At 50.6% G+C, this 25,511-nt stretch overlaps 2 protein-coding genes across 2 annotated transcripts in view; one reads left to right on the top strand and one right to left on the bottom strand.

Moving 5' to 3' along the window:
• The window catches only part of abca7 (ATP-binding cassette, sub-family A (ABC1), member 7), a 35,788-nt gene extending 12,986 nt beyond the window's left edge, over window positions 1-22,802 (top strand). The window contains exons 15-48 of the mRNA XM_056603430.1: window positions 287-508; window positions 1,048-1,252; window positions 1,468-1,581; window positions 1,891-2,062; window positions 3,003-3,134; window positions 3,612-3,751; window positions 4,164-4,301; window positions 4,954-5,228; window positions 6,009-6,066; window positions 6,628-6,830; window positions 7,941-8,079; window positions 9,214-9,359; window positions 9,823-9,947; window positions 10,718-10,819; window positions 11,565-11,757; window positions 11,921-12,015; window positions 12,318-12,350; window positions 12,829-12,934; window positions 13,056-13,130; window positions 13,675-13,844; window positions 14,164-14,341; window positions 14,566-14,681; window positions 14,849-14,993; window positions 15,512-15,635; window positions 15,912-16,041; window positions 16,360-16,486; window positions 16,837-16,899; window positions 17,194-17,300; window positions 17,751-17,892; window positions 18,245-18,379; window positions 18,766-18,869; window positions 19,120-19,212; window positions 19,938-20,187; window positions 20,699-22,802. Of these exons, the coding sequence (XP_056459405.1) occupies window positions 287-508; window positions 1,048-1,252; window positions 1,468-1,581; window positions 1,891-2,062; window positions 3,003-3,134; window positions 3,612-3,751; window positions 4,164-4,301; window positions 4,954-5,228; window positions 6,009-6,066; window positions 6,628-6,830; window positions 7,941-8,079; window positions 9,214-9,359; window positions 9,823-9,947; window positions 10,718-10,819; window positions 11,565-11,757; window positions 11,921-12,015; window positions 12,318-12,350; window positions 12,829-12,934; window positions 13,056-13,130; window positions 13,675-13,844; window positions 14,164-14,341; window positions 14,566-14,681; window positions 14,849-14,993; window positions 15,512-15,635; window positions 15,912-16,041; window positions 16,360-16,486; window positions 16,837-16,899; window positions 17,194-17,300; window positions 17,751-17,892; window positions 18,245-18,379; window positions 18,766-18,869; window positions 19,120-19,212; window positions 19,938-20,187; window positions 20,699-21,304 (5,163 nt within the window). The 3' untranslated portion in view covers window positions 21,305-22,802. The remainder of the gene's footprint in view (window positions 1-286; window positions 509-1,047; window positions 1,253-1,467; window positions 1,582-1,890; window positions 2,063-3,002; window positions 3,135-3,611; window positions 3,752-4,163; window positions 4,302-4,953; window positions 5,229-6,008; window positions 6,067-6,627; window positions 6,831-7,940; window positions 8,080-9,213; window positions 9,360-9,822; window positions 9,948-10,717; window positions 10,820-11,564; window positions 11,758-11,920; window positions 12,016-12,317; window positions 12,351-12,828; window positions 12,935-13,055; window positions 13,131-13,674; window positions 13,845-14,163; window positions 14,342-14,565; window positions 14,682-14,848; window positions 14,994-15,511; window positions 15,636-15,911; window positions 16,042-16,359; window positions 16,487-16,836; window positions 16,900-17,193; window positions 17,301-17,750; window positions 17,893-18,244; window positions 18,380-18,765; window positions 18,870-19,119; window positions 19,213-19,937; window positions 20,188-20,698) is intronic.
• LOC130393516 (uncharacterized) lies at window positions 21,376-24,996 on the bottom strand. Its single transcript, XM_056604188.1, has 5 exons — window positions 24,862-24,996; window positions 24,334-24,657; window positions 23,642-23,862; window positions 22,838-23,011; window positions 21,376-21,397 (listed from the first exon to the last, which is right to left on the bottom strand). The coding sequence occupies exons 1-5, from the start codon at window positions 24,994-24,996 to the stop codon at window positions 21,376-21,378; spliced, it is 876 nt and encodes a 291-aa protein (XP_056460163.1).
• Window positions 24,997-25,511: the final 515 nt, after the last annotated feature.

Raw genomic sequence — 25,511 nt, 5'->3', positions numbered from 1 at the left:
TGCACTCCATAGTAATCTACTTACGTTCTCCTTTCTCCTCCTTCATCCTCCCTCCTCTTCCTCTCACCTTCCTTTCTGTTTCCTCCCTCCTCCCTCCTCTCGCCACTCCTTGTTCTTCTCTCCCCCTTTCCTCCTCCTCCTCCTCCTCTCCCCTTTCCTCCTCTCCTCCCTAACCTTCCTGTCTGTTTTCATCCCTCCCTCTCCTCCCCCTCCTCCTCCTCCCCCTCCCCCCTCCTCTCCTCCTCCCCCTCCTCCCTCTCCCCCCTCCTCCCTCTCCCCCCTCCAGTGGGGGGACATCCTGCCGTACAGCGACCCCTCGGTGGTCTTCTTCTTCCTGACGGCGTTCGCCACGGCGACCATCATGCAGTGCTTCCTGATCAGCACCTTCTTCTCGCGGGCCAACCTGGCGGCGGCGTGCGGCGGGCTGCTCTACTTCAGCCTCTACCTGCCCTACGTGCTCTGTGTGGCCTGGAGGGACCACCTCAAGACCAGCCACCGGGTCCTGGCCGTGAGTCCCCCCGACCGCTGCTGGCGCTAGTGCTAGGGGGAGCTAGTGGTAGCGCTAGTGCTAGTGGAATCTACTGGTAGTTGAAGCTAGTGGGAGCGCTAGTGCTAGTGGTAGCGCTAGTGCTAGGGGGAGCTAGTGGTAGCGGAAGCTAGTGCTATTGCTAGTGCTAATAACTCTTTGCGTGCTATGTACTATAACTGTCGCTATTGCTATTCACTATATTTGGTTCTTTTGGCTAGACATGGCTTTAATATACATTCAATTTATATTCAATATAAGGTTATTATTAATACACTGTGTACATTTATTTTATTTCAATATACGGTACTTTATTTATTTTTTCAATTGATAGATAGATTTTTTCATTTTACATTTATTTTATATTATATTGTATTAATGTACAGCACATTGTGTTGCATTTGGTTGGATGAAATGTGATTTACAAATAGCAATAGTACAGTACTAGTACTAGCATTAAAAGGGGAGTGTGCTAACAATGTTCTAATAAGCAAACACGCTAATTTCCAATGTCCCTTCAGAGCTTCCTGTCCCCCGTGGCCTTCGGCTTCGGGTGTGAGTACTTCTCCCAGTACGAGGAGCAGGGCGAGGGCATCCAGTGGTACAACCTCCACTCCAGTCCCAGCGAGGGAGACACCTACAACTTCACCACCGCCATCGTCATGCTGTACGTGGACGCCGTTATTTACGCCGTAGCCACATGGTACATCGAGGCTGTGTTCCCCGGTATGACTTCACACCACATCGTCTGACCTTTCATTTATCTAAAACTGATATTTATTCTCTAAGATTAACTGTAGATAGTTAATGAACAGTCTGATTGGTTACATTTCTTAACCCAGCTAAAGTAGTGCTAGTCTCTGTTTGACCACAGGGGGTGCTGTTGTGGATGTTTGATTTGGGTCAACAGTTTGTTTGTGTTTTCTGTGTGATGCGTTCAGGTCAGTATGGTGTCCCCAAGCCGTGGAACTTCATCTTCCAGTGGAACTACTGGGGAGGGGTACCCCTGGAAGTGGGCATGCCCATCCCCCCAGCTCCCACCGAACAAGTTCTAGGTGAGTTAGCTAGTTAGCTTGTTTGAAAGCTAGCTAAATCAGTTGGTCGGTTAGTTTGTTAGTTTGTCGATTCGATGTTGCCATTCGGTTTGTTGCTTAGCTAGTTGGTTAGGTAGTTGTTTTGTTAGTCAGCTAGTTTGTTGCTTGTTAAATTGGTTAAACATTGAACTAGTTGGTTAGTTCATTTTTTTGTGGTACAGTGTTAAACAATGTTCGTCAGTTCATAGGAGCTAGTCTGGTTCACCAGGGTGCTGCTATACCATGATCCACCTCCACACAAACCTCGTCGCCTTTCCCCTCTCAAACCAGACCGCATCGAACCGGAGCCCACCGACCTGGTGCTGGGCGTGTCCATCCACAACCTGGTGAAGATCTACCAGAAGGGCGCCAAGCTGGCCGTCAACCACCTCAACCTCAATTTCTACGAGGGACAGATCACCTCCTTCCTGGGCCACAACGGGGCGGGGAAGACCACCACCATGTAAGGAAGGGAGGGACGAGGCACTCAGTGTCGTCAGAGACAGGTGTTGGTTACGGTCAGATGACAAGGTTCTCAGTATTATAATGTCACATCCTACAAATGGTCAATTGACTGAATTTATACAGTGCTCTTCTAACCAGTGGCCACTCAAAAGCGCTTTAAAACATTGAAACTTTCACCCATTCGTCACACATTCACACGCCGACGGCGTTGTCAACCATGCAGGGCGACAGCCAGCTTGTCGGGAGCAGTTAGGGTGAGGTCAGAGGTGCCTTACTCACGGACACCTCGACACTCTAGGATGAGCCAGGGATCAAATTAGCAACCTTCCGGTTACAAGTCTTCCCGCTCTACCTCCGGGAGTCATATTCCTCCTATAATCCTGATACTCTCTGACAAGCATGTTGTTTTTTACCTGAGATTACATATTTGCTACAAATGTTTCCAGGAAATGTAAATGTACTAAACTTTTAATCATAAGCCTGCACAGTTTAGATTACAGAGTGTGTTTGGAGTGTGTTCATGGTTTCACCTTCCTGATAACCACTGCTGGAACAACAGTGAAGGAACTTCACCTTCAAACAAACATTGTGTCTGGTTTCCTATTGTTATACCTCGACAAACAAAAACACCACAGCAGAACGCAGGAAACGAAACAGTACATGAAGGCTTTGTTAGAGGAAAGCAGAAATATACCAGCCTTTCGTTGAAATGCAGGATATTCTAGCGGTTGAGGTGCTTGACTCCTGGTTTAAAGGTTGTGGGTTTGACCCCCATGTCTGTAGCCTAGCTGTAAGCATCCCTACCTGCCCCTACCTGCTCCTTAACACATGACATAGCTTTCCTCCTCATTTTTCATATTCAAGTCCATTCTGATGATTATGTTCCTCCTCACTTCCTATTGGTTCAGTCTGTTCCTCCATCTCTCCCATTGGTGCAGGTCCATCCTGACAGGCCTGTTCCCGCCCACCTCTGGGACGGTGTATATAAAGGGGAGCGACATCCGCACGGACATGGACTTCATTCGCCGGACGCTGGGAGTCTGCCCGCAGCACAACGTCCTGTTTGACACGTAGGGCCTCCCATATGCTGCAGCCAATCACTGTGGTCGTTACATTGTCCTGTGATCAATGGGTTTATTATCTGTTTTCTGCACTGTAGTCATCATAGTCAGTTTCAACGATAAGTTTTGTGCTTCATTGTATTTTTTCTCTCTCTCTCTGTCCCTCTCCCTTCCTCTCTCTCTCTCTCTCTCTGTCTGTCTGTCTGTCTGTCTGTCTGTCTGTCTGTCTGTCTGTCTGTCTGTCTGTCTGTCTGTCTGTCTGTCTGTCTGTCTGTCTGTCTGTCTGTCTGTCTGTCTGTCTGTCTGTCTGTCTGTCTGTCTGTCTGTCTGTCTGTCTGTCTGTCTGTCTGTCTGTCTGTCTGTCTGTCTGTCTCTCTCTCTCTCTCTCTCTCTCTCTCTCTCTCTCTCTCTCTCTCTCTCTCTCTCTCTCCCTCTCTCCCTCTCTCCCCTCCCTCTCTCCCTCCCCCCCCCCCCCCCCCCCTCCAGTCTGACGGTGGAGGAGCATGTGTGGTTCTACGGGCGTCTGAAGGGGCTCTCTGAGGAGGAGGTGAGGGGGGAGATGGACACCCTGCTGGAGGACGTGGACCTGCTGCACAAACGCCACGAGCAGACCAAGAACCTCTCCGGTACCGTGCACGTGTGTGTGTGTGTGTGTGTGTGTGTGTGTGTGTGTGTGTGTGTGTGTGTGTGTGTGTGTGTGTGTGTGTGTCTGCGTTTGTGTCTGCGTTTGTGTCTGCCTGTGTGTGTTTGTATCTGCGTGTGTGTGTGCGTGTGCGTGCCCTCATTCGTGCGTGCGTGTGTGCGTGCATGCTGTAAACGCCATTATCAGTGAGCTACAGTACCTGTCAGCACTTCTATGTAGTACTACTTCTATGCAGACAAGTGTAGTTATTGTAAGTCGCTTTTGATAAGAGTGTCTGCTAAATGCCCTACAATTTATGCGTAAATGTCATTTATTTCAATTTTAATTTGATCCCCTTCTCTCTCTCTCACTCTCACTCTCACTCTCTCTCTCTCTCTCGCCCGCGCCTCCATCAGGCGGGATGCAGAGGAAGCTGTCGGTTGCCATAGCGTTCGTGGGGAACTCCAAGGTGGTGGTCCTGGACGAGCCCACGGCCGGCGTGGACCCCTACTCCCGCCGGGGCATCTGGGACCTGCTGCTCAAGTACCGCAAAGGTCCGGCCTGCTGAGCCTGCCTCTGATTGGTCGATTTGTTTTAGATTTGTTATGCATCAAGGCCTTCTGTGAGTTGACACCTGGGTCAGGTATTAGGTCAGGTGTCAGCCGGTGTTAATGAACTCTGACAGCGGGCCGTCCCTGCCTCCTCACGTCTGAGAACCAGAGACCAGTACTCCAGCTGCACTGAGATACAGATGTACACACATACACACATGCACCTGCAAACGTGCAAGCACACACACACTGCAGTCTCTTCTGAGACAGTGTCACTGTCAATGTCTCTCTTTCTTACCTTATCTCTTCATTCGTTCACTCATTTATGCATTCATTTGTTCATTCGCTCATTCATGCATTCTCTCTCCACCTCTCTCTCTCTCTCTGTCTCTGTCTCTGTCTCTGTCTCTCTCTCTCTCTCTCTCTCTCTCTCTCTCTCTCTGTCTCTCTGTCTCTCTCTCTCTCTCTCTCTCTCTCTCTCTCTCTGTCTCTCTGTCTCTCTGTCTCTCTGTCTCTCTCTCTCTCTCTCTCTCTCTCTCTCTCTCTCTCTCTCCCTCTCCCTCTCTCTCTCTCTCTCTCTCTCTCTCTCTCTCTCTCTCTCTCTCTCCCTCCTCTCCCCCTCCCTCCCTCCCTCCCCCCCTCCCCCCCCCACCAGACCGGACCATCATCCTGTCCACCCACTACATGGACGAGGCCGACCTGCTGGGCGACCGCATCGCCATCATCTCCCAGGGCCGTCTGTGCTGCTGCGGCTCCCCGCTGTTCCTGAAGGCGCGCCTGGGGACGGGCTACTACCTGACGGTGGTGCGGAGGCCCGGCCCGGCCGACACCGGGACCTGCACCCCGGTCAGCGCCAGCACCCGCTCCAGCTCCAGCATCAAGACCGCCTGCAGCACCCGCAGCAGCCGGGTGCTGCCCCCCCACTCCAAGGTACGCCCCCCCCCCCCCCCCCATCGGTCAGTGTGTGTGTGTGATGTTGTGTGTGTTTATGTGTGCATGAATGTGTGTGTGTGTGTGTGTGTGTAAGATGTTGTGTGTGTCTGTGTGTTTATGTGTGTATGAATGTGTGTGTGTGTGTGTGTGTATGATGTTGTGTGTGTCTGTGTGTTTATGTGTGTATGAATGTGTGTGTGTGTTTATGTGTGTATGAATGTGTGTGTGTGTGTGTGTTTATGTGTGTATGATGTTGTGTGTGTCTGTGTGTTTATGTGTGTATGAATGTGTGTGTGTGTGTGTGTGTGTGTTTATGTGTGTATGATGTTGTGTGGGTCTGTGTGTTTATGTGTGTGTGTGTGTGTGTCTTTGTGTTTATGTGTGTATGAATGAGTGAATGAACGTGGTCCAGTCACTGTGTGTTAATGGGTGACTGAACGTGCATATTTCAAGCATCAACAAGTATTTCTCCCAGCTTTCCACTTTGTTTTACTGTCTGCGATGGTGTTTCATGACAAACATCCACTTCCATTCTTCCCGACACAAAAGGTTACACTTCCCATGACCCCTCAGCGACCCAGTGACCCCCAAGTGACCTCCTGCCCCCCTACATTCTCATTGTTACAGGAGTAAATGCTGCCCTTGTGGTTCTGACCCTGTGTGTGTGTGTGTGTGTGTGTGTGTGTGTGTGTGTGTGTGTGTGTGTGTGTGTGTGTGTGTGTGTGTGTGTGTGTGTCTGTGTCTGTGTGTGTGTGCGTGTGTGTGTGTGCCCCCCAGGACAGCGACTCCTCCCTGAGCGACGACACCGGCCTGGGAAGCGACGACAGCGGATCAGGTGAGGCCCCCCCCCCCCCCCCCCCCCCCCCCCCTCGGCTGGGGCCGGTTCTCAGAGTGGGCTGAGGGGAGCTGGGTCTGGCAACCGGATCCTCCTGGCTGAGGGCCGAGGTGTCCCTGAGCAAGGCACCTCGCCCTCACTGCTCCCTCACCTGTTGCTGTTCACCTGCATGGTGGACAACGCCCTCGGGCGATGAATGTGTGAATGCCCGGTGGAAGATGTGTGTGTGGATGGGTGTGTGTGTGTGTGTGTGTGTGTGTGTGTGTGTGTGTGTGTGTGAATGACTGTGTGGATGAACGGGTGAATGAATATGTGTATGCATGGGTGAATCTGGGTGTATGAATGGGTGAACGCGAGGCAATAATTGCCAAAGTGCTTTCACTGGCCCTGGGCTAGAAAATTCATATAAACATATAAATAGAAATATGTAAATGCTTTCCAAGTAACACTTCTAAGACAGTCAATGTCTCTGCGTCCTCTCTCTCTCTCTCTCTCACCCCTTCACCCTCTCACCCCCTCACCCTCTCACCCCCTCACCCCCTCACCCCCTCACCCCCTCAGACCTGGCGGCCCTGCTGGCCCTGGCGCAGCGACATGTCCCCGGGGCCCGGCTGGTGGAGGAGTCGGGCGGGGAGGCGGTGCTGAACCTGCCCCAGACGGCCGCCCAGGACGGGGCTCTGGCCGCCTTCCTGGCCGAGCTGGAGCTCAAGCTGGGGGAGCTGGGCCTGGCCAGCTACGGGCTGTCGGACAGCACCCTGGAGGAGGTCAGAGGGCGCACACGGGGCGGGACCGACTGGGATGGGAACTAGATGGTTTTGTGATTTGCTGTAGTGAGAAAAGGAGGAAGTGTGTGTGTGTTTTTTTGTTTGTGTGTGTGTGTGTGTGTGTGTGTGTGTGTGTGTGTGTGTGTGTGTGTGTGTGTGTGTGTGTGTGTGTGTGTGTGTGTGTGTGTGTGTGTGTGTGTGTGTGTGTGCGCGCGCACGGGTGCATGCATGCGTGTGTGCACGGGGGAGTGTGTGTGTGTGTGTGCACGTGTGTTTATATGTGTGCATGTGTGTGTGCGCATGCGTGCGCCCGTGCATATACATGTTTGCAGAAAGTCTTGCATAAGTGTGTTGTGTGTACATTACACCAGAAATCAGGTTCCTTCCTTCCAGGCCTGCAGAATGACCTTGACCCCCCAGGTCTTAAAGGGAGTCTAGTTATTTTTGGAGCGGTTGCCATGTATTAAAACAACCAGAGTTAATGGCATTACCCTGAGGCTACCTCTGACTACTCGCATAGCGTGCCGCAGAGTTTGTTTGAATGTGGGTGAGCGTGTGCATGTGTCCGTGGTAGAGGGCTTTATATACAGCCTAATCGCTGGAGTACAACTTGTTGTGTTGCGTGTTGGAATGATTCCGCAAAGTCCTAATCATTTCTTGGTGGTGTGCAGCGCCCTCTGTGGCCTGTGAGTAGTACTGCAGCGAATGGTGCCACGCTATGCTGTACTCTTTCAGTACTCTGTACTCTTCATCGATCCCATGTTGATGATATACAAGTTGATGTAATATAATATATTTAAAAAGTGTACTCATCAATCCACTATGGAAATGGGTACATTAATCCAGTTTAATGAGTTGATTTTGAGTGGCTAAGCCATGACCTATGACCTATGACCAATGACCTATGACTTAAGACTTATGACCTATGAACATTCAGACAAAACCCCAAAAAATCCTAAAATGGTTGATGGGAAAAGGTGCTTGTTGATACCGTTAACTGTAATGTTATTTTCTTCATGTTTCATATTATCGCGTCGTGTCTGCAACCTGACACGATGATGCGATCGTAAACGCGTCGTTAGTGTATTGATCTGTGCGCTCCTGTGTCAGATCTTCCTGCGCGTTGCCGAGGAGACGGGGGTGGATGCTGAGCCCGAGGCCGAGGCCGTCTCTCCCCAGACAGAGCAGCTCCCAGCTGGGCAGAGGCTCCAGAGACCCCTGGGGGACACGCCCGAAGAACCAGAGACCGGTACACCTGCTGCACCGAGACACAGAGACACAGGACACAGAGGACACACACTCTCTCTCTCTCTCTCTCTCTCTCTCTCTCTCTCTCTCTCTCTCTCTCTCTCTCTCTCTCTCTCTCTCTCTCTCTCTCTCTCTCTCTCTCTCTCTCTCACCTCACTCACTCACTCACTCACTCACTCACTCACTCACTCACTCACTCACTCACTCACTCACTCACTCACTCACTCACTCACACACACACACACACACACACACACACACACACACACACACACACACACACACACACACACACACACACACACACACATTGTAACAGTGCCCAATCATGCCTAATAATACCATGTCACAAATAAACATGCTCACATACATCTATTTCTGGTTCAAGTACACTAACATTTAGTTATTAACATTGACATCCATACTCTTTTATTCAAAATGAGGCTGCGAACAATAAAATCATACTTTTCTTATTGGAGCAACTACAAAAATGTAAGTGCTGTATGACCAAGTGTCCCCCCCCCCCTCCACTGAGGGTGCAGATGGGGTTGTTCATGTGTCTGACTGTGTTTCCTTGCTCCTTGCTGCTACAAGGAAGGAAAAGGCTTCGTAAGCAAGGTAGCTTTATGGCGTCACCTCCTGCTACCACAACCGGAGTGTCCCTACCTCTACCTCTACCCCTTTCTCTCCCTCCCTCCCTCCCTCCCTCCCTCCCCCATCCCTCACCCGTCCCTCCCCCTTTGTTCCTTCCTAGAGATTAGTTTACCAAAGCCTCCCTCGTGAAGTGCTACCAAACACTGTAATTCTAAACACAGGGAAAGCCCTCCGCCCCCTCCTGGTGAAACTCGGTCATTGCCGTTGTATTTTGCTCATTTCCTGCAGACTGCATCTTACTGTTTTTCCAATAACTATTATTAGAAATACAGTAAGAGCTTGATACTGTATGGTATATTGTTTGAAGTCAATTTACGTAAGAATTCTAAATAATAAAGTATTTAGAAAACCTTCTTCACCAGCACTCCATCCCTAACCTACCTCTATTGCGGCCCTTAGCTACTGCCTCATATCAGATCACATGACCAATGTCTCCTTCCTCCACCGTGCCTCCTCCCCGGGGGGCGTCGTCCTCCCGCAGACCCCCAGGAGACGGACCCCCTGAGCGGGGACAGCCAGGGCGGGGCCCCCCTGACCGGCTGGTGGCTGACCTGGCAGCAGCTCCGCGCCCTGTTCCTCAAACGCTGGCTCTACGCCCGCCGCAGCCGCAGGGGCTTCCTGGCCCAGGTGGGGACCGGGGGAGCCTCAGCACGATGGACGAGTGAATGGATGAATGGATGAGTGGATGGATGGATGGATGGATGAAAGGATGAAGGAATGAATGAATGAGTGGTGGAAACAATCACTGATCCTAGTTTTTGGATTATCAATCCAATACTGTTACTATACTTTAATAACTAATACTGAAATGGTAAGCTACAGAACCACAGCACGATTAATGAGTGAATGAAGGAATGAATGAATGAATGAATGAATGAATGGATGAATGGATGGATGGATGGATGGATGGATGGATGGATGGATGGATGAATGGATGGATGGATGGATGGATGGATGAATGAATGAGAGGTGGAAACTATCACATATCCTGGTTTTGGGTATTTTTGCATCTAGGAGTTTGTAACCTCTCAGATTGTGAATGGCGACCAGGTGTGTGTAGGGTTTGTAAACCCCCTGATTCCGTCTGCAGATCGTGCTGCCGGCCGTCTTCGTCCTGGTCGCCCTCCTCTTCAGCCTGGTGGTGCCCCCCTTCGGGAAGTACCCGTCCCTCAAGCTCCAGCCCTGGATGTACGGGGAGCAGTACACCTTCTTCAGGTGAGCCAGACTAACACAGACCCTCTCTGGGAGAGGTCCTCACCTGAGACAGCAGGGGGGAGACAGACAGACAGACAGCAGGATGGAGTCAGTGAGACAGCAGGGGGGAGACAGACACACAGACAGACAGACAGACAGACATCAGGTGGTCAGATAGATAGACAGCAGGAGGGAGTCAGAGAGACAGCAGGGGGGAGAAAGACAGACAGACAGACAGACAGACAGCAGGTGGTCAGATAGATAGACAGACAGGGTGGAGTCAGACAGAAAGCATGGAGGGAGTCAGTGAGACAGCAGGGGAGAGTCAGACAGAAACCATGGAGGGAGTCAGTGAGACAGCAAGAGGGAGACAGACAGACAGACAGGTCAGACAGCGGACAGCAGGATGAAGTCCGTCACTGCTCTCTTTACCGTGAAAACCATAAATACCATGTTTACAACATAGAGCTCACATCTACATCTATTCACCTCTAATATTGACCTTTTAGATGCATCGAGCTGACACTTTTATTCAAAGTGACTTACAGGAGAGGCTGAGAACAGCGAAAGCATCAAATCAATATCGGGGCGAGTGCAGAAATGTAAGTGCTGAACGACCAGGTTTCTGGGAATACATGAGGCAGCTACAGGAAGTACAGAGAAACTATGATCACCAAAGAGGAGGAAGGAAACGTCCAACCTTCCCGTTGAGCTTCACCCGCCTTCCTGTTAGCCTGTGCTCATCTCTCCCTCCCACCCCCTCTTCACTGTTCTCTCTTTTTGTTTGTTAGCAACGATGCCCCCGGCGACCCGGCCATCGAGAGCCTTCTGGAAGCCCTGCTGGACCAGCCCGGCTTCGGCACCAAGTGTCTGGAGATGGAGGAGAACAGCTCGTGAGACTCCTTTTCGTCGCTGCTCTTCCCATGCCTTCTGCTCTGGATTGGATTCTTACTAGGACCGTGTAGCAATATGCCTGCTGCACTCCCTCCCACCTAGTTGGCTTTTATTATGGGGCGGCACCTGGCTACAGGAAGTAGCTGGTAACCAGAAGGTTGCTTGTTCGATCCCCGGCTCCTCCGAGCTGAGTGTCGAGGTCTCCCTGAGCAAGACGCCTCCCCCTCACTGCCCCCAATGAGCTGGCTGTCGCCTTGCATGATTGACACCGCCGTCGGTGTGTGAATGGGTGAATGTGTGCATGAATGGGTGAATGTTAGGCAATATTATAAAGCGCTTTGAGTGGCAGCTGGATAGAAAAGCACTGTATAAATGCAGTGCATTTCCCATTTCCCATTTGACTGGGCTCTTCCAGACCTGGACGCAGTGTGGTGGTGTTGAAAGACAGTTTATCGCACGGTTTGCAGACAATGATATACGACCTGGTGCTCTAATGTCGCCATTGCAGGACATCTCTCACGAATGCATGTGGGGATGGCTGCTTTAAACTGTTGCACACTGACGACTCAACGCACACCAAACATGTGTGCAGCCTCACACAGTCGCAGGGTCCAATCGGTCTGGTGGCTTCAACCAGCCACCCCCCTACACACACACTCTCTCCCAGACCGTCCGGTCTGGGAGAGAGTGTGTGTTGGAGGGTGGCTGGGTAGGGAGCTCACTCAGCATGCGGTTGGCTCGCAGGGTACCGGACTGCGGGGCGGATCAGAGCGGCGTGTTCAGGCGTCCGCTGGTGCCCTACTCCACCTGGGAGATGTTCCACCAGGGGAACTGGAGCCGCCGGGAGCCCAGCCCGCGGTGCCAGTGCAGCACGGAGGATGTCCGCCGCATGCTGCCAGACTGCCCCCTAGGGGCCGGAGGTCTGCCGCCAACACAGGTAATGTTTTTTAAAGACTTGGACGGCGTGCATGCGTCTTAATGATTAACGTTAGAGGCTAGGAACTGTCCTGGAATTGTGTGTGTTTTGTGCGCGTGGGTTTGTGAGTGAAAGTGTCTGCCGTGTCTGAGATGAATACATGCTCTTCTCTCCGCCTTTTTAGATGAAGAGGTTCACAGGGGACACCCTACAGAACCTGACCAGCCACAACATCTCAGACTACCTGGTCAAGACCTACCCGCAGATCCTCAAGAAGAGGTACCTGACCAAGGCTGTGTGCTTTTGATTAATTTTCTGATATACCGCCCAGGCGATTTGTAATACGACAGAATCTGGAAACACATTTCAAATGTTATAAATTAAAAAACAATATTTCTGTTAAAACTCATTTTATCTTTTTAACGACAATGACTACAGTTGTGTTGCTTGGCTTCCATCTTTATGTGAATGGGTCAAAGGTCAAAGGTCACTGCTCGCCACTGTGATATACTGCAGGTTCAGTGGAGTACAACACTCACCATGTCACTCTCTGACCACTCTCTGTTTTATGTCATCGACAGTCTGAAGACCAAGAAGTGGGTGAATGAATTCAGGTGAGTTGTTTCTCTAAATCCACAGACGAAAGATCTGCCCTCTTTGTTTCATGCATTCACTGCCTTGTTTAGAAGCACCTGCGAAATGGGTGGACAGATGTCATGTTCAGAGAACACCCAGGCTTTGCATCGCCTCCCCCCTCCCCCCCCCCCCCCCCCCCCCTCCCCCCCCCACACCCCTAACCCTATGCACTTATTGTATGTCGTAGGTCCTGGCACTAAAAAATAATACCGAGCATTGTGTAGCATCTTACCCTAGCTATCTTTGTTGTGTACGGGAATGGGTCAACCTAGCGATTGTAAGTGCTTGGCAATTGTTTCTATGAACATCCTTACTGTACTGATAAAGATAAATAATGTTGTGTCTCTTTCTTCTGACAAATGTACTTATTGTAAGTCGCTTTGGATAGAAGCGTCTGCCAAATGGCCTCAGTGTAAATGTAACGGGAGACCCGGTCCGTGGGATGTTGTGCTGCAGGTACGGGGGTTTCTCCCTAGGGGGCCGCTCCACCCAGACCCCCACCCAGACCGACCACCTCCAGGAGTCGGCCAGCTCCATCAGGACCCGCTACCAGGTGGAACAGGTCTGAGTCCCTCTTATCGGCCGCCAGAACGGAGGCCTCTCATACTCCACAGGTGGTCTTCTGTCAACTTAGGATGCACCGAACTTGTGTTAAAGAGCTTTTGGCCCGATGTGTTTTACAGAACAGCTCTCTTGACCGCCTGCTGGACCGTCTCCCTGTTTTCCTACAAACACTCAACAGTCAGAACAACGTCAAGGTTAGTCCCTCGGTTTTTTTTGGTGTGTGGGCCTTCGGTTGCCTTCCTTGTTTCTGTATTTTGTATAACACATGTCATAGCAATTTTTTTGGTGTTGTACTGATTTTGGGGTTTATTTAGTGGTAATAATCTAATAATCTAGGCTTCCAGCTCCACTCATGTTGTATTCTTTTGCGGGAAAACATAGACGGTAAATAAAATACATATTTGGCCCATTGAAGGCAGGACATAAAGGGCCGTCTTGAAGTAGTCTGTGGCTAAAACTCACAAATATTCAATCCTTAGTCCAACTGGATATGAGGTAGCCACTGAGATGCCAAGGGAATTGATAATTTACTTGCTTTGAACTATAAGAATGAGAACACACTTCATCCTGTTGACTCAGAATGATCCTTCCTTCAGCATCAAACCACGCAAACCCCCTAAAGGCTGCTAGAGGAACTACAGGCTGTTGTCTTTCACTTTGGCGGGAACACACTAACCAGTTGTTCTCCATCCTCCCCTAAAACATCTCACCGTCTCATTGTCTCCCCCTGGTGGCCAGGTGTGGTACAACAACAAGGGCTGGCACGCCATGGTGTCCTTTGTGAATGTGATGAACAACGGGCTGCTGAGGGCCAGCCTGCCCCCTGGAGGAGAGAGAAGGAGGGCGGGCATCACCGCCTACAACCACCCCCTCAACCTCACCAAGGAGCAGCTCTCAGAGATGGCCATGTACGCTGTTAACTTGTACTCATTGTGTGTGTGTGTGTGTGTGTGTGTGTGTGTGTGTGTGTGTGTGTGTGTGTGTGTGTGTGTGTGTGTGTGTGTGTGTGTGTGTGTGTGTGTATGTGTGTCTCTCTCTCCCAGTGTAATAACTCCATGTGTTTGTCTCTCTCTCTCTCTCTCTCTCTCTCTCTCTCTCTCTCTCTCTCTCTCTCTCTCTCTCTCTCTCTCTCTCTCTCTCTCTCTCTCTCTCTCTCTCTCTCTCTCTCTCTCTCTCTCTCTGTGTATTAACTATGTGTGCGTCTCTCTCCATGTGTGTGTGTCTCAGGATGACGACCTCGGTGGACGTGCTGGTGTCCATCTGCGTGATGTACGCGCTGTCCTTCGTGCCGGCCAGCTTCGTGCTCTTCCTGATCGAGGAGCGGGTCAGCAAGGCCAAGCACCTGCAGTTCGTGAGCGGGGTCAAGCCCATCCTGTACTGGCTGGCCAACTACGCCTGGGACATGGTCAGTAACCGGGGGTTACAAAGGTTAACACGGCCTTGGACATACGGCCACACATTGACTTTATACTGAGAGAGAACACATTCATGTACCAGGGGAGAAAGGCGCAGTAATATACACACCTTTATACATAATCGAAATGTTTTATGAATTTAGCAGACACTCAAAAAAGGAAATTTGAGCTGCTGACCCACAAACTCCCCTGTTGGGTTTTATCTCCTCTCCAGTTGAACTACACGGTCCCGGCCACAATGGTGGTGCTGATCTTCGTGGCCTTCCAGCAGAAGGCCTACGTCTCTGACACCAACCTGCCAGCCCTCATCCTGCTTCTGCTGTTCTACGGGTAACCACCCCCGCCCTCCCTCTGATCTTCATGGATCTGTTGTAGAAAATAATTGGAGAAGCTCCGAGAAAATAGTTGGCTCCCCATGATTCCCCATGAGTCGCGGTAACCACGGCGACGCTGAGCTCACCTCACGGTCTCCTCCCCATCTCCCCTCCTCCCCACAGGTGGTCCATCACCCCGCTGATGTACCCGGCGTCCTTCCTCTTCTCGGTGCCCAGCACGGCCTACGTGGTGCTCACCTCCATCAACCTCTTCATCGGCATCAACGGCAGCGTGGCCACCTTCGTCCTGGAGCTGTTTGTGGACGAGGTAGGACGCGGCCGAGGGAAGGAGCTAGTCTGTTCAGTGAATTAATTAACTAAACTGTGACGACAGACTGCAGTCGGGGACAGAGGGTCTGAGTGTCGAGATTAAGGCTTTCCTTCTTCTTTTTCTCTTACTTCTTCTTTTTTCTTCTTCCTCTTATCCTTTCTTATTCTTCTTCTGCTTCTTCTTCTTCTTCTTCTTCTTCTTCTTCTTCTTCTTCTTCTTCTTCTTCTTCTTCTTTTTATTGATTCGTCATATATTTGGCAATTGTTAAGAAGTTGTTGTACAGTGTAGAGGTTTTGTAAAGATTCTTATTTCAGGTGCAAATTAACCCAAACTGATACTACGGTGAACAGTTTGGGAAATGGCAAATTTGTAGAAAAAGTAGGGTAGGGATTTCCTGAAACGGATTAGTGCTAGTAGCGCAAAACTAGAACAGAAGAGAGGGAGAAGAGTTTTAGGTGGGGGTACTTCTTGTGACCTGTGTTATAACAACCAACATTGTTCCTCCAATTTGACAGCATCTGAACGAGGTGAACCGGATCCTGAAGAAGGTGTTCCTCATCTTCCCTCACTTCTGCTTGGGCAGAGGCCTCATCGACATGGCCAAGAACCAGGCCATGGCCGATGCCTTCCAGAGGCTCGGTACGTCTGGGCTCCCTGCCGTCTGCAGAGCTGGCAGGGTTTGAGAGATATTGAGGTCCAAGGGGACAAATGTACTTATTGTGAGTCGCTTTGGATAAAAGCGTCTGCTAAATGCCCTAAATGTAAAATGTAAATGTAAACAAAGTGATCGACGATGTATCAAGTATGGGTCACTAGAACTTAGGCGGGTTGGGGGTTGGACACTTGGTGAACCCTTGTCCACTAAAGGCCACACAGGACCACCCTAGACAAGCTGTGTGTCCTTCCTTCCCCCAGGGACCAAGCAGAAGCTGGACCCCCTGCAGTGGGACTTCGTGGGGAAGAACCTGTTCGCCATGGCCGCCGAGGGCGTGGTCTTCTTCCTCTTCACCATCCTGCTGCAGTACAAGTTCTTCATCCGCTGCAGGTAAGCACACCAGTATCAGAACCCCAGGGTGGGAGACCTTTCTGTGTGGCGGTTGTCTGTTCTCCCCCATGTTCATGAGGGTTTTCCTCCGGGTGTCCAGTTTCTTCCCACACCAGAAAAGACACCCATGTTGGGTTAATATGCAGCCTGGTGTTGGTTCCAATGCTCCTTGCACTGCTAGTGATGGTTAAATGCAGTCCTCAATTTCCTTCGCGATAAAAATAGATTAAAGTAGAAATAAATTGCTAGTCGCTCATGTCAGTATCCTCTGTCAGTATCAAGTATTCTGTGCTCATAACCTCGTCTTCGTCCAATTAGGCCGAAGTGGGCGGAGCCTGAGATGCCCCCTATTGGTGCCGAGGACGAGGACGTGGCCAGGGAGAGAGAGAGGGTGAAGAGCGGGCGAGCGCAGGGAGACATCCTCACCATGACGGACCTGAGCAAGGTACACACACGAGCTCCGTCTGGTCGTCTGCGTGATGGTAAGTAGAGAGCTGTCACACAGACGACCAGGTAAACACATGCACTCCTTCTGGGCGTGTGTGTAATGAGGCTCAGCATCTCCCAAAGCACTGCTCTTTAGATACTAGGACGCAAGAACACTCTTCTTTTGTCGCAGGTAAACACACTGTGCCCCGGTTTTTACTTATACTGTATTTCCTGTTGCAAACACATTGATTTCTTAGCATATCAATGTCAACTACGAGGTGTAACGTTTCCAATGTTGCCACCGTCTTGAATGTGGTCTTGACAGGTTCTGAGCTGTGGGGTGATACATGTGTGTGTTGTTCTCAGGTGTACAGCGTTGGCAGGCCTCCAGCCGTGAACCGGCTGTGTTTGGGGATCCCACGAGGCGAGGTGAGAGGAGGAACCGCCTGGAAGCTGAGACAACATTTTAGTTTGTCAGAGGCCTTCAAGTTGAATTGATCTTGGGAGGGGAAGAATACAGCAAAAAAGATATTGCAGCAATAATATGCATTCGTAGAGAATATGCATTTGTCTATGGACAAACCGTTAACACTATGGAACGCAGCATAGTTTATCGGGCTAGGCTGTTTGACTTCAGGCGAGCAAGAAGCCCTGACCCTCCTCAGTCACATGCATCTCAGTCACGTTGGATGAATAACTGAGCGCTCCCTCTCTGTCGGTCAGTGTTTCGGCCTGCTGGGGGTGAACGGGGCAGGCAAGACGTCCACGTTTCGCATGCTGACCGGAGACACGTCCATCACCCACGGAGAGGCCTTCCTCCACCAGCACAGGTACGAGGCCCCGCCCCCTCCTGGCTCTGAACAGGCGTTCTGTCATGTGATGTATTTCAAAGTAAAAGCGGGAACTACGGAGGTCTTAGGACGTTTTGATTTGGGAAGAACTTGGAGGAGACACAAAATTGGAAAATAACAGTGTTTTTTTTCTTTTTTTTTATGGAATACCGGTATATACAATTACTCATAAAAGTAGGTAAGCAAGCGTAATCTATTAACGAAAGGACTTACAATTACGGTTTAGACATCATGGACGATTGAAGGCTATGTTGTGAGTTAACCCACAAAAAATACAAAACCTTATTACACTTACCAACTCTGCAAGAACAAAAAGTGAAGATACCTGGCGTGTGCGATGTCTTAACACAATAAGGGCACTCTACGGTAATGACTAAACACGACAGGAGGCATCAGCATCATATGAGCGCTGTGTGCGGCTCCCCCTAGTGTCCTGACGGAGATGGAGCGGGTCCACCAGCTCATGGGCTACTGCCCCCAGTTCGACGCCATCAGCGACCTGCTGACCGGGCGGGAACACCTGGAGTTCTACGCCCGGCTGCGCGGGGTACCGGAGGATGCGGTTGCCAAGGTGACGCCAAAGGAGGACAAACTGAAGTACAGTTATGGTTGAGACCAGTGTCGGGTCATAATAGGGAGGTTTCAAGGCCTATGTGATGTCATAGGTTAGAGTAAAGGGTTAATTCGTTTAGAAGTGTATGATTGTGACTGGGCTTCATGGTACAACAGAGATCACATCTTTAAAACTAAATGGGTAAGAAATAAGTCTATCTCTGGTGTTTTTGAATGTCATGAAATCTTGAGAAAAGTGTGTCAGGACCTTCTAGGCTCATCGTTACTGAGTGTGAGGTGAGCCTGAGGCTTTGGTCCGGTCTGGTCTTTGAGGGGTCCTGACAGACCACCTCCCCCCCTCTGCTCCCCAGGTGGCCCAGTGGGGGGTGAGGAAGCTGGGGCTGAGCCAGTACGCGGAGAGGGAGGCGGGGGGCTACAGCGGGGGCAACAAGAGGAAGCTCTCCACCGCCATCTCCCTCATCGGCTCCCCGCCCGTCATCTTCCTGGTGAGGAGAAGCCGCTCCTCCCCCTACTCCTCCCCCTGCTCCTCCCCCTACTCCACCTCCTGCTCCTCCCCTACTCCTCCTCCTGCTCCACTTTCTGCTCCACCTCCTTCTCCTCCCCCTTCTCCTTTTTCAACTCCTCCTTCTCCTCATCCTGTTCAACCTCTTGAACAACCTCCTCCTGCTCCATCTCCTCCTCCTTCTCCTCCTCCTTCTCCATCTGCTTTTCAACCACCTGCTCCACCTCCTCCTTCTCCTCCTGCTCCATCCCCTTCTCAACCTCCTTCTCCTCCTCCTTCTCCATCTCCTACACCATTTAAACGTTGGTCCGTGAGCCACACCCATGCACCGATCCATTCCTCTTATGTCTGAGTGTGTGTTGCGGTCAGGACGAGCCCACCACCGGCATGGACCCCAAGGCCAAGCGCTTCCTGTGGAACTGCATCGTGAGCGTCACCAAGGAGGGCCGGGCTGTGGTGCTCACCTCCCACAGGTAGGGGGCGCTGTGGGATATCATCTTCAGATATAAAAATGTAATGTGAATTTAATAATGATAATGGGTGCATTGAAGCACAAAATAATTATGGAACTGCACTCAGACTCACAGATATATCTGTTAATGATGAATCTTGCGTGTGTGTCTGTGTGTGTGTGTGTGTGTGTGTGTGTGTGTGTGTGTGTGTGTGTGTGTGTGCCTGCGTGTGCGCGCGCGCGTGTGTGTGTGTGTGTGTGTGTGTGTTCAGTATGGAGGAGTGTGAGGCTCTCTGCACCAGAATGGCCATCATGGTCAATGGAAGGTTCCAGTGCCTTGGGTCCGTCCAGCACCTGAAGAACAGGTGAGTGAGCACCACCCGATGTTAGGGTTCGGGGTTGGTAAGTAGGTAAGGGTTAGGGGTTGAATGCTAGGGGTTGAATGATAAGGTTAGGAGTTTAATGTAAGCGTTAGGAGTTGTAAGTGTTTTAGGGGTTGAATGATAGGGTTAGCATGTTAGGGGTTGAATGATAGGGATAGGAGTTGGTAAGTAAGTCAGGGTTAGGGGTTGAATGCTAGGGGTTGAATGATAAGGTTAGGAGTTGGTAAGTAGGTAAGGGTTAGGGGTTGACTGCTAGGGGTTGAATGATAAGGTTAGGAGTTGGTAAGTAGGTAAGGGTTAGGGGTTGAATGATAAGGTTAGGAATTGAATGTAAGCGTTAGGGGTTGCAAGTATTTTAGGTGTTGAAAGATAGGGATAGGGATAGGAGTTGTTAGCATGTTAGGGGTTGAATGATAGGGTTAGCATGTTAGCATGTTAGGGGTTGAATGATAGGGATAGGAGTTGTTAGCATGTTAGGGGTTGAATGATAGGGTTAGCATGTTAGCATGTTAGGGGTTGAATGATAGGGATAGGAGTTGTTAGCATGTTAGGGGTTGAATGATAGGATTAGGAGTCCTAACATTTTTTGCTGTTGAATGTTAGGGTCATCGGTCCTTAGAACACTCACAGAACCCATTGTAGACCCTTTGTCGAAACAGCCTCCCCTAACACGTCCCACTGTGTTCCCTCCCGTCCCCGTGCTCCAGGTTCGGGGACGGCTACACCGTGGTGCTGCGGCTGGCGGACGGCAAGCAGGCCCCGGACCAGAGCCTGGTGGACGGGTACCTGCACAGCGCCTTCCCCTCCATCGAGCTGAAGGAGCGGCACCACAACGTGCTGCAGTACCAGCTGCCCTCCCACGCCTGCTGCCTCTCCCGCCTCTTCCAAGTGCTCTCCAGCCACTACGAGGAGCTGGGCGTGGCCGACTTCTCCGTCTCGCAGACCACCCTGGACCAGGTAGGGACACGCCCCCAGCCCCTCGGAGGGGTTGATTGGTTGATTGGTAGATTGATTGATGGATTGATGGATTGATGGATTGAATGATTGATGGATGGATGGATGGTGGTCATTTTTAAGGGTTTGTCGATACAGAGTATTTATCCACTCTATGCGCTGAACAGATACAATTAAAACCAGCAGGAGCCGTTTGGATACAATGAGCACCTTTATTGTAATTGTCAGGGTCCATTTGGGGAAAGTAAAGGTGTCCTATCAATACAGTTTACTTTAGTTCAGAACATAACCTTTATTCACAGCGACTTACAGATACAAGTCAGTAAGAAGCAGGAAGGGGTTAAGGGCTTCTTGCTCCAGGATGCTTTCAGCTATAGATGGACTCTTCAAACTCAGAACATCGGCCACTACGTTATTCCGCCCCTGTTAGAGTCTATTCTATTCTGAACTGTGTGAAGTCTATAAAAACCTGTCGTTGTTTGAGGCGTCACCTTCCACTGTCCCCTCCTCGTAGGTGTTTGTGAACTTCGCCAAGGAGCAGGGCGACGACGACAGACTCACAGACGTCCTGAGCAAGCCCCCCTCGGCCCCGGCCCGGCCCGTCACCCAGCCCGACGACCCGCCGACCAAAACCCCTCAGCCCGGCGGGGTCCCGGCCCCCGACACGGCGCCCGCCGACAGCAAATCAAAGCGGAGGAAATCCAAAACGACTCCCGACGCGGAGCCCGGCGGCAGCAGCGGTTCTGGGAAGAACCAAAGCAACGGCGGGGGAACGGCGGGTGGTCCCTGCATGGAGATGACCCCCAGGGCTCCGGTACCGCCGATCAGCCCGCCCCCTGTCTCCTCTAACCCTCCAGGACCCGAGTCCTGCAGTAGACTGCCGATACAGGAGTCCAGCGGACCTCTTCTAGAGGAGCAGGCCCGGGAGAACCCCCCCGCCGCCGCGGGCCGGGACGCCGGCGACGGGTCGGGCAGCGTCGGCGGGAGCGGCGACAGCGTGGAGGAGCAAGTCCGGGAGGACCTGGACGCAGCCGTCAAGAGCCCCCGCCAACCCTCCCCTAAGGACCCAGCGTCGCTCTTCATGGTAGGCAGCTGCACCGCGCAGGACAGCAAGGTGTGAGCCGCGGACGCACGCAGGGAACCAGACCCCCCGGGACCGCCACACTCTGAGGGGCCGGGGGAGGGGTTGGTCTACTGCCACAGCTGCTGTTTTCTGGAGGTCGGCGTCACGGGGGAACGCTAAAAGGAATCTGAGTGGTTTCCTAACAGCTTCTCGCTGGTAGGAAACCTTGGAGGTGCTGTACCTCAGCGGCCACCATTTGAACCATGTCGTAACGGTGCCTGGTTCTTCCCCTTTCAACCTGAACTACGGATACCAGACTCCCCCCAAAACGTACCGTCAAGGCCCCAGTGTTTGACCTCCGTGTGTTTATCCTTTTCTCTGTTTAGTATGTCGCCAGTGTGTACCAGAATGTCAAGTGGATTAGTTGGGGGCCAGAGGGATGCCTGGTCGTGGTGTTGTGAGAGACCGTGGGTTCGATTCCCTGTGGTGACGTGTAGCCTTACTGTCCACGCTACATGGACGGTTATGGTTTTATCTAAGAATGTAAAAAAAAAAAACGTGCAATGTGGTGAAAAACCAAGGGTGGGTCCGTATATTTATGAAAGTTACATTTAAAGAAGCAAATGCTGCATGTGATTTAAACCAATGCAAATCATACTATATTTATATACATAAAGGAAACAGTGGTGTTGGAGTGCAAGACTAAACCAAGGTATTACGTGGGGGTTCCGGTTAACGTGATTCAAATCAATCGACAATCAAACTTTTTTATTTTGGTTCCTACTCAGGCCGTGGACACTGGACGCAACGTTAGCCAACATCGTTCATTCCAAACCGTTAGCAGAATAGGGAAACATTAACTGCCAGGTTCAGTTAACTTTCCTCTTTGTAGCATTAGGACTGCTGGATTATTTTACTGTGTTTGTGCAGCAATGAATATCCATCATGTTGAATCAAACAGTCCGGGAAAAGTTCCCGGATTGATGTGAGAACTATATTTTATTAAAGGGTGTTTATATCATTCCAGGGTTCAACCACTGGAGCGGCCTTTGTTAGGTCAAGAATTAGTTTGTTGGTTTTTACTATGCGTTTGCATCTGTGGTTACCTATTGTTATTTGTTAGCCTGTTGGTTTGTGTATCATTGTTTGTGTTTATATTTTTTACCAAAAAATCTGAATTGAGTATGAAGCTGATTTCTTAGCGTTGTATGTAATATTATTGTAGTAGGGCAAGTAGGAAACTATCATCCAACATCATCGTCTTCAGATCCACGCCGTAGTCCGTAAATCTCCAGTGAGCTTAACATCATCTACACATTGTGGGCGGGGTTTTGAAGAAAGAATATCCAAACAAGGTTCAGTTCTACCATCAAACATTTAATCAAACATCCACTGAATCACATGATTCAAATAATGCTCAATACTTGAATGTAGATACCATCATTTACCTTTGCACACCGCGAGAGACAAGTGCGGTGAATATAGGACAATATATAAAAAATATATATATACATATATTTATTTGGGATACTCCACTGTAAACATTAAAAAATATATTGCTTTAAAAGCGCTGTTTCTTCTTGTGTCTGCCCCATGGGGGGTCTCCGTTGGGGGTGGGGGGTGCGAGAGGGGAGGAGGGGGGGGTTCCCTGTGGACATGGTCAGCAGGACCGGGGGTCCGTTCCCCGGGCAGATGGGGGGCAGGAGCCGGGGCCGGAGTCTCGCCTGGCCCCGGTCTCCCTCCGGCAGTAATACTCGTCCTTTCCTGTCAAAGGTCACAAAGTGTTAGAAGCCGGTTAGAGAACCCATGTGGGGTCCTCACAGTCTACAAATCCCCATGGGAGTCTCAAACATGAGAGCTCAGTCTACAAACTGTGTGGTCCTCAGTCTACAAACTAGGAGTTTGTGGACTGTGATGGACACAAATGATCATCATACATGGGGTCACAGTCTACAGTCTACAAACTCCCATGGGAGTTTGTAGACTGTAGACTGTGATCCCATGTGTGTTCATCACAGTAATCTAACTCCCGTGGGAGTCTGATGACTGTGATGATCCCACATGGAACACAGACTACAAACTCCCATGAGAGTTTGTCTAGAAATTCGATGGGAGTTTGTAGACTTAGGTCATCACAGTCTACAGGGAGAAAGTGACTTGAGAACAAATAAGATTTAACACATACAGCACCTCCAGAACTCACAATAACTGTTCCTCCATGTCTTCACTTGAAGAACCCTGCTTCACATGCCGGCTCTCTCCACATAAATCATTCATGAGCTTTCGCTTTCCCAATCCGAGCGGCGTAATAACATCACGTTATCGATCCGAGAGATAACGCGAGGGAGCGTCCATCCATTAGCGACTATAACCGCTATCTTCATAACATCTTACCCCGCACTGCCCAGCCTCTCCTCGTCGAACCTGCTCCCTCTCAGACGATGCAGCACGGTCCGGTCCAACGAGAGCCGGCTGGACCCAACAGACCCGGACTCGGACCAATGGACGCCCCCCCTCCTGGAGGTGGACCTACGGCCCACGCGGGTGGTCACCCCGTGCAGCAGCAGCCTCAGACTGGCCAGGGACACGTCTGGTAGGTGGAGCTCTGAGGACCGCTGAGGGGGTGAGGAGGAGGAGGAGGAGGAGGCAGAAGGGGACTGTGGGTTAACGAGGTTCTCGTTTGATCAGACATCTCTGAGGTCTGTCGTCGGGGACAGGGCTCACGACAACTGTATGTTTATCCGACATGTTTTCTCCTTTTATATCTGATGGCCTTTTGTATCTTTGTCTTTTTTCAATAAAGGGAAATAGACGGCATGTGGCTTTGTTCGTTCACTCAATTGTACGCGTTTATGGCTACTTTTGATAAGCGTGTACAGTTAGACGTTAGATTTTATTACAGACCATTTGAGAGATTGGAAACATTGAAAACATTCCGCTGATATAAACTAAAAAATACCCAGACATTTATTTGCAGGAAACGTGTGTACTCTGATCCTGCCTGTGAAATAAGAGAGTGTACATTTCTAAATTGTATACTTGGTAACTTGAAAATAGTGATTAATATGGAAGCATGGATTCCTTACCCGTTCAGATGACAGAGTTCTGTCTGTCCAGAGCCTGGTGTCTGGTGGACCCTCAGTAGAGGAGGGTGTGTATTCACGGGCCTTTAGCCTCTCATTCTGCTCTGTAACCCCGCCCGGGTTAGATACCCCACTCTGGCTGGATACTCCGTGGTCAGATACCCAACTTTGGTCAGATACCCCGGTCTGGTTACACACCCAAAACTGGCTGGATACTCCCTTGTCAGAGACCCCACTCGGGTCATATACCCCACTCGGGCAAGATATTATATCTTGATTAAATACCCTACTCTGGTCATATACACCGCCCTGGTCATATAACCTACCCTGAATAGATACCCCACCCTGGTCACATAAACCACCCTGACTCGATGCCCCACTTAGGCTAGGTACCCCACTCTGGTTGGATACCACTCCCTGGCTACATACCCTTCCCTGGCTAGATACCTCACCCTGATCAGAAACCCAACCCTTGATATATACACTGTCATATACGCCACCCTGGTAAGAGACCCCACCCAGGCTAGATACCCCGCTGTGGCGGGATGCCCCACCGTGTCTGGATAGGGCGGCCCCACCCTTGTTAGGCGGTGCAGCCGACACCACAGTCTTCGCATGGTCGTAGTAAACAGGGCGCCTCCAAATGGTGTTGTTGGATTTAGCCATGATCGGGGGAAGTACAAACACGGGGTTAAGATGGACTCTTGTGGCTCCATTGAAAGTTAAAACCGTACGCTTGATATCACCTCGCCGATTACTCGCTTTATCTTTCTCAGGTTTACGTTCCCCGTTAGTGGAAGCCGGGATGCGTGTCTTCTCTTTGAGGGAGAATCTGTGGCTGTGGTCTCGACTCTCTTCTTCGGGGTCCAGGGGGTCCTGAGAGAGGGCCAGGGCAGGCATGAGATTGACGCAAATCTTCATTACATTCCCCGATCGCTCACAGGTGGTTGAGAACAGTGAGTCTTTGCGGCGGACCGTTTTTTTCCTTCCCGGATTCATCCCTTCTCGGATAAAAAGGAGAGAGACGTCGGATCTCCCTCCTTCTCAGACCTCATTTTCGCATCACATAAACTTAAAAATGGAAAATATCGCTTAGTTTGGTCCAACCATATTCCGACACACAATAAGATGGTAATAAACAATAATTTAGCACCCTGGAATAATCCCTTAAAACTTGAACA

The sequence above is a fragment of the Gadus chalcogrammus genome, chromosome 12, assembly GCF_026213295.1.
Source record: "Gadus chalcogrammus isolate NIFS_2021 chromosome 12, NIFS_Gcha_1.0, whole genome shotgun sequence".
NCBI classification, from domain to species: Eukaryota; Metazoa; Chordata; class Actinopteri; order Gadiformes; family Gadidae; genus Gadus; species Gadus chalcogrammus.
Note: the sequence above shows the minus strand (reverse complement) of the source record. Positions and strands in the feature narration are given on the sequence as shown.

Coding starts and splice junctions, on each gene's coding strand:
- LOC130393516 (XM_056604188.1), bottom strand. CDS start 24,996: ATGGCTAAATCCAACAACACCATTTGGAGGCGCCCTGTTTACTACGAC. Junction 24,658..24,861: donor GGGCATCCCGCCACAGCGGG/GTATCTAGCCTG, acceptor GTATCTATTCAG/GGTAGGTTATATGACCAGGG. Junction 23,012..23,641: donor GAGAGGCTGGGCAGTGCGGG/GTAAGATGTTAT, acceptor GACCTTTGACAG/GAAAGGACGAGTATTACTGC.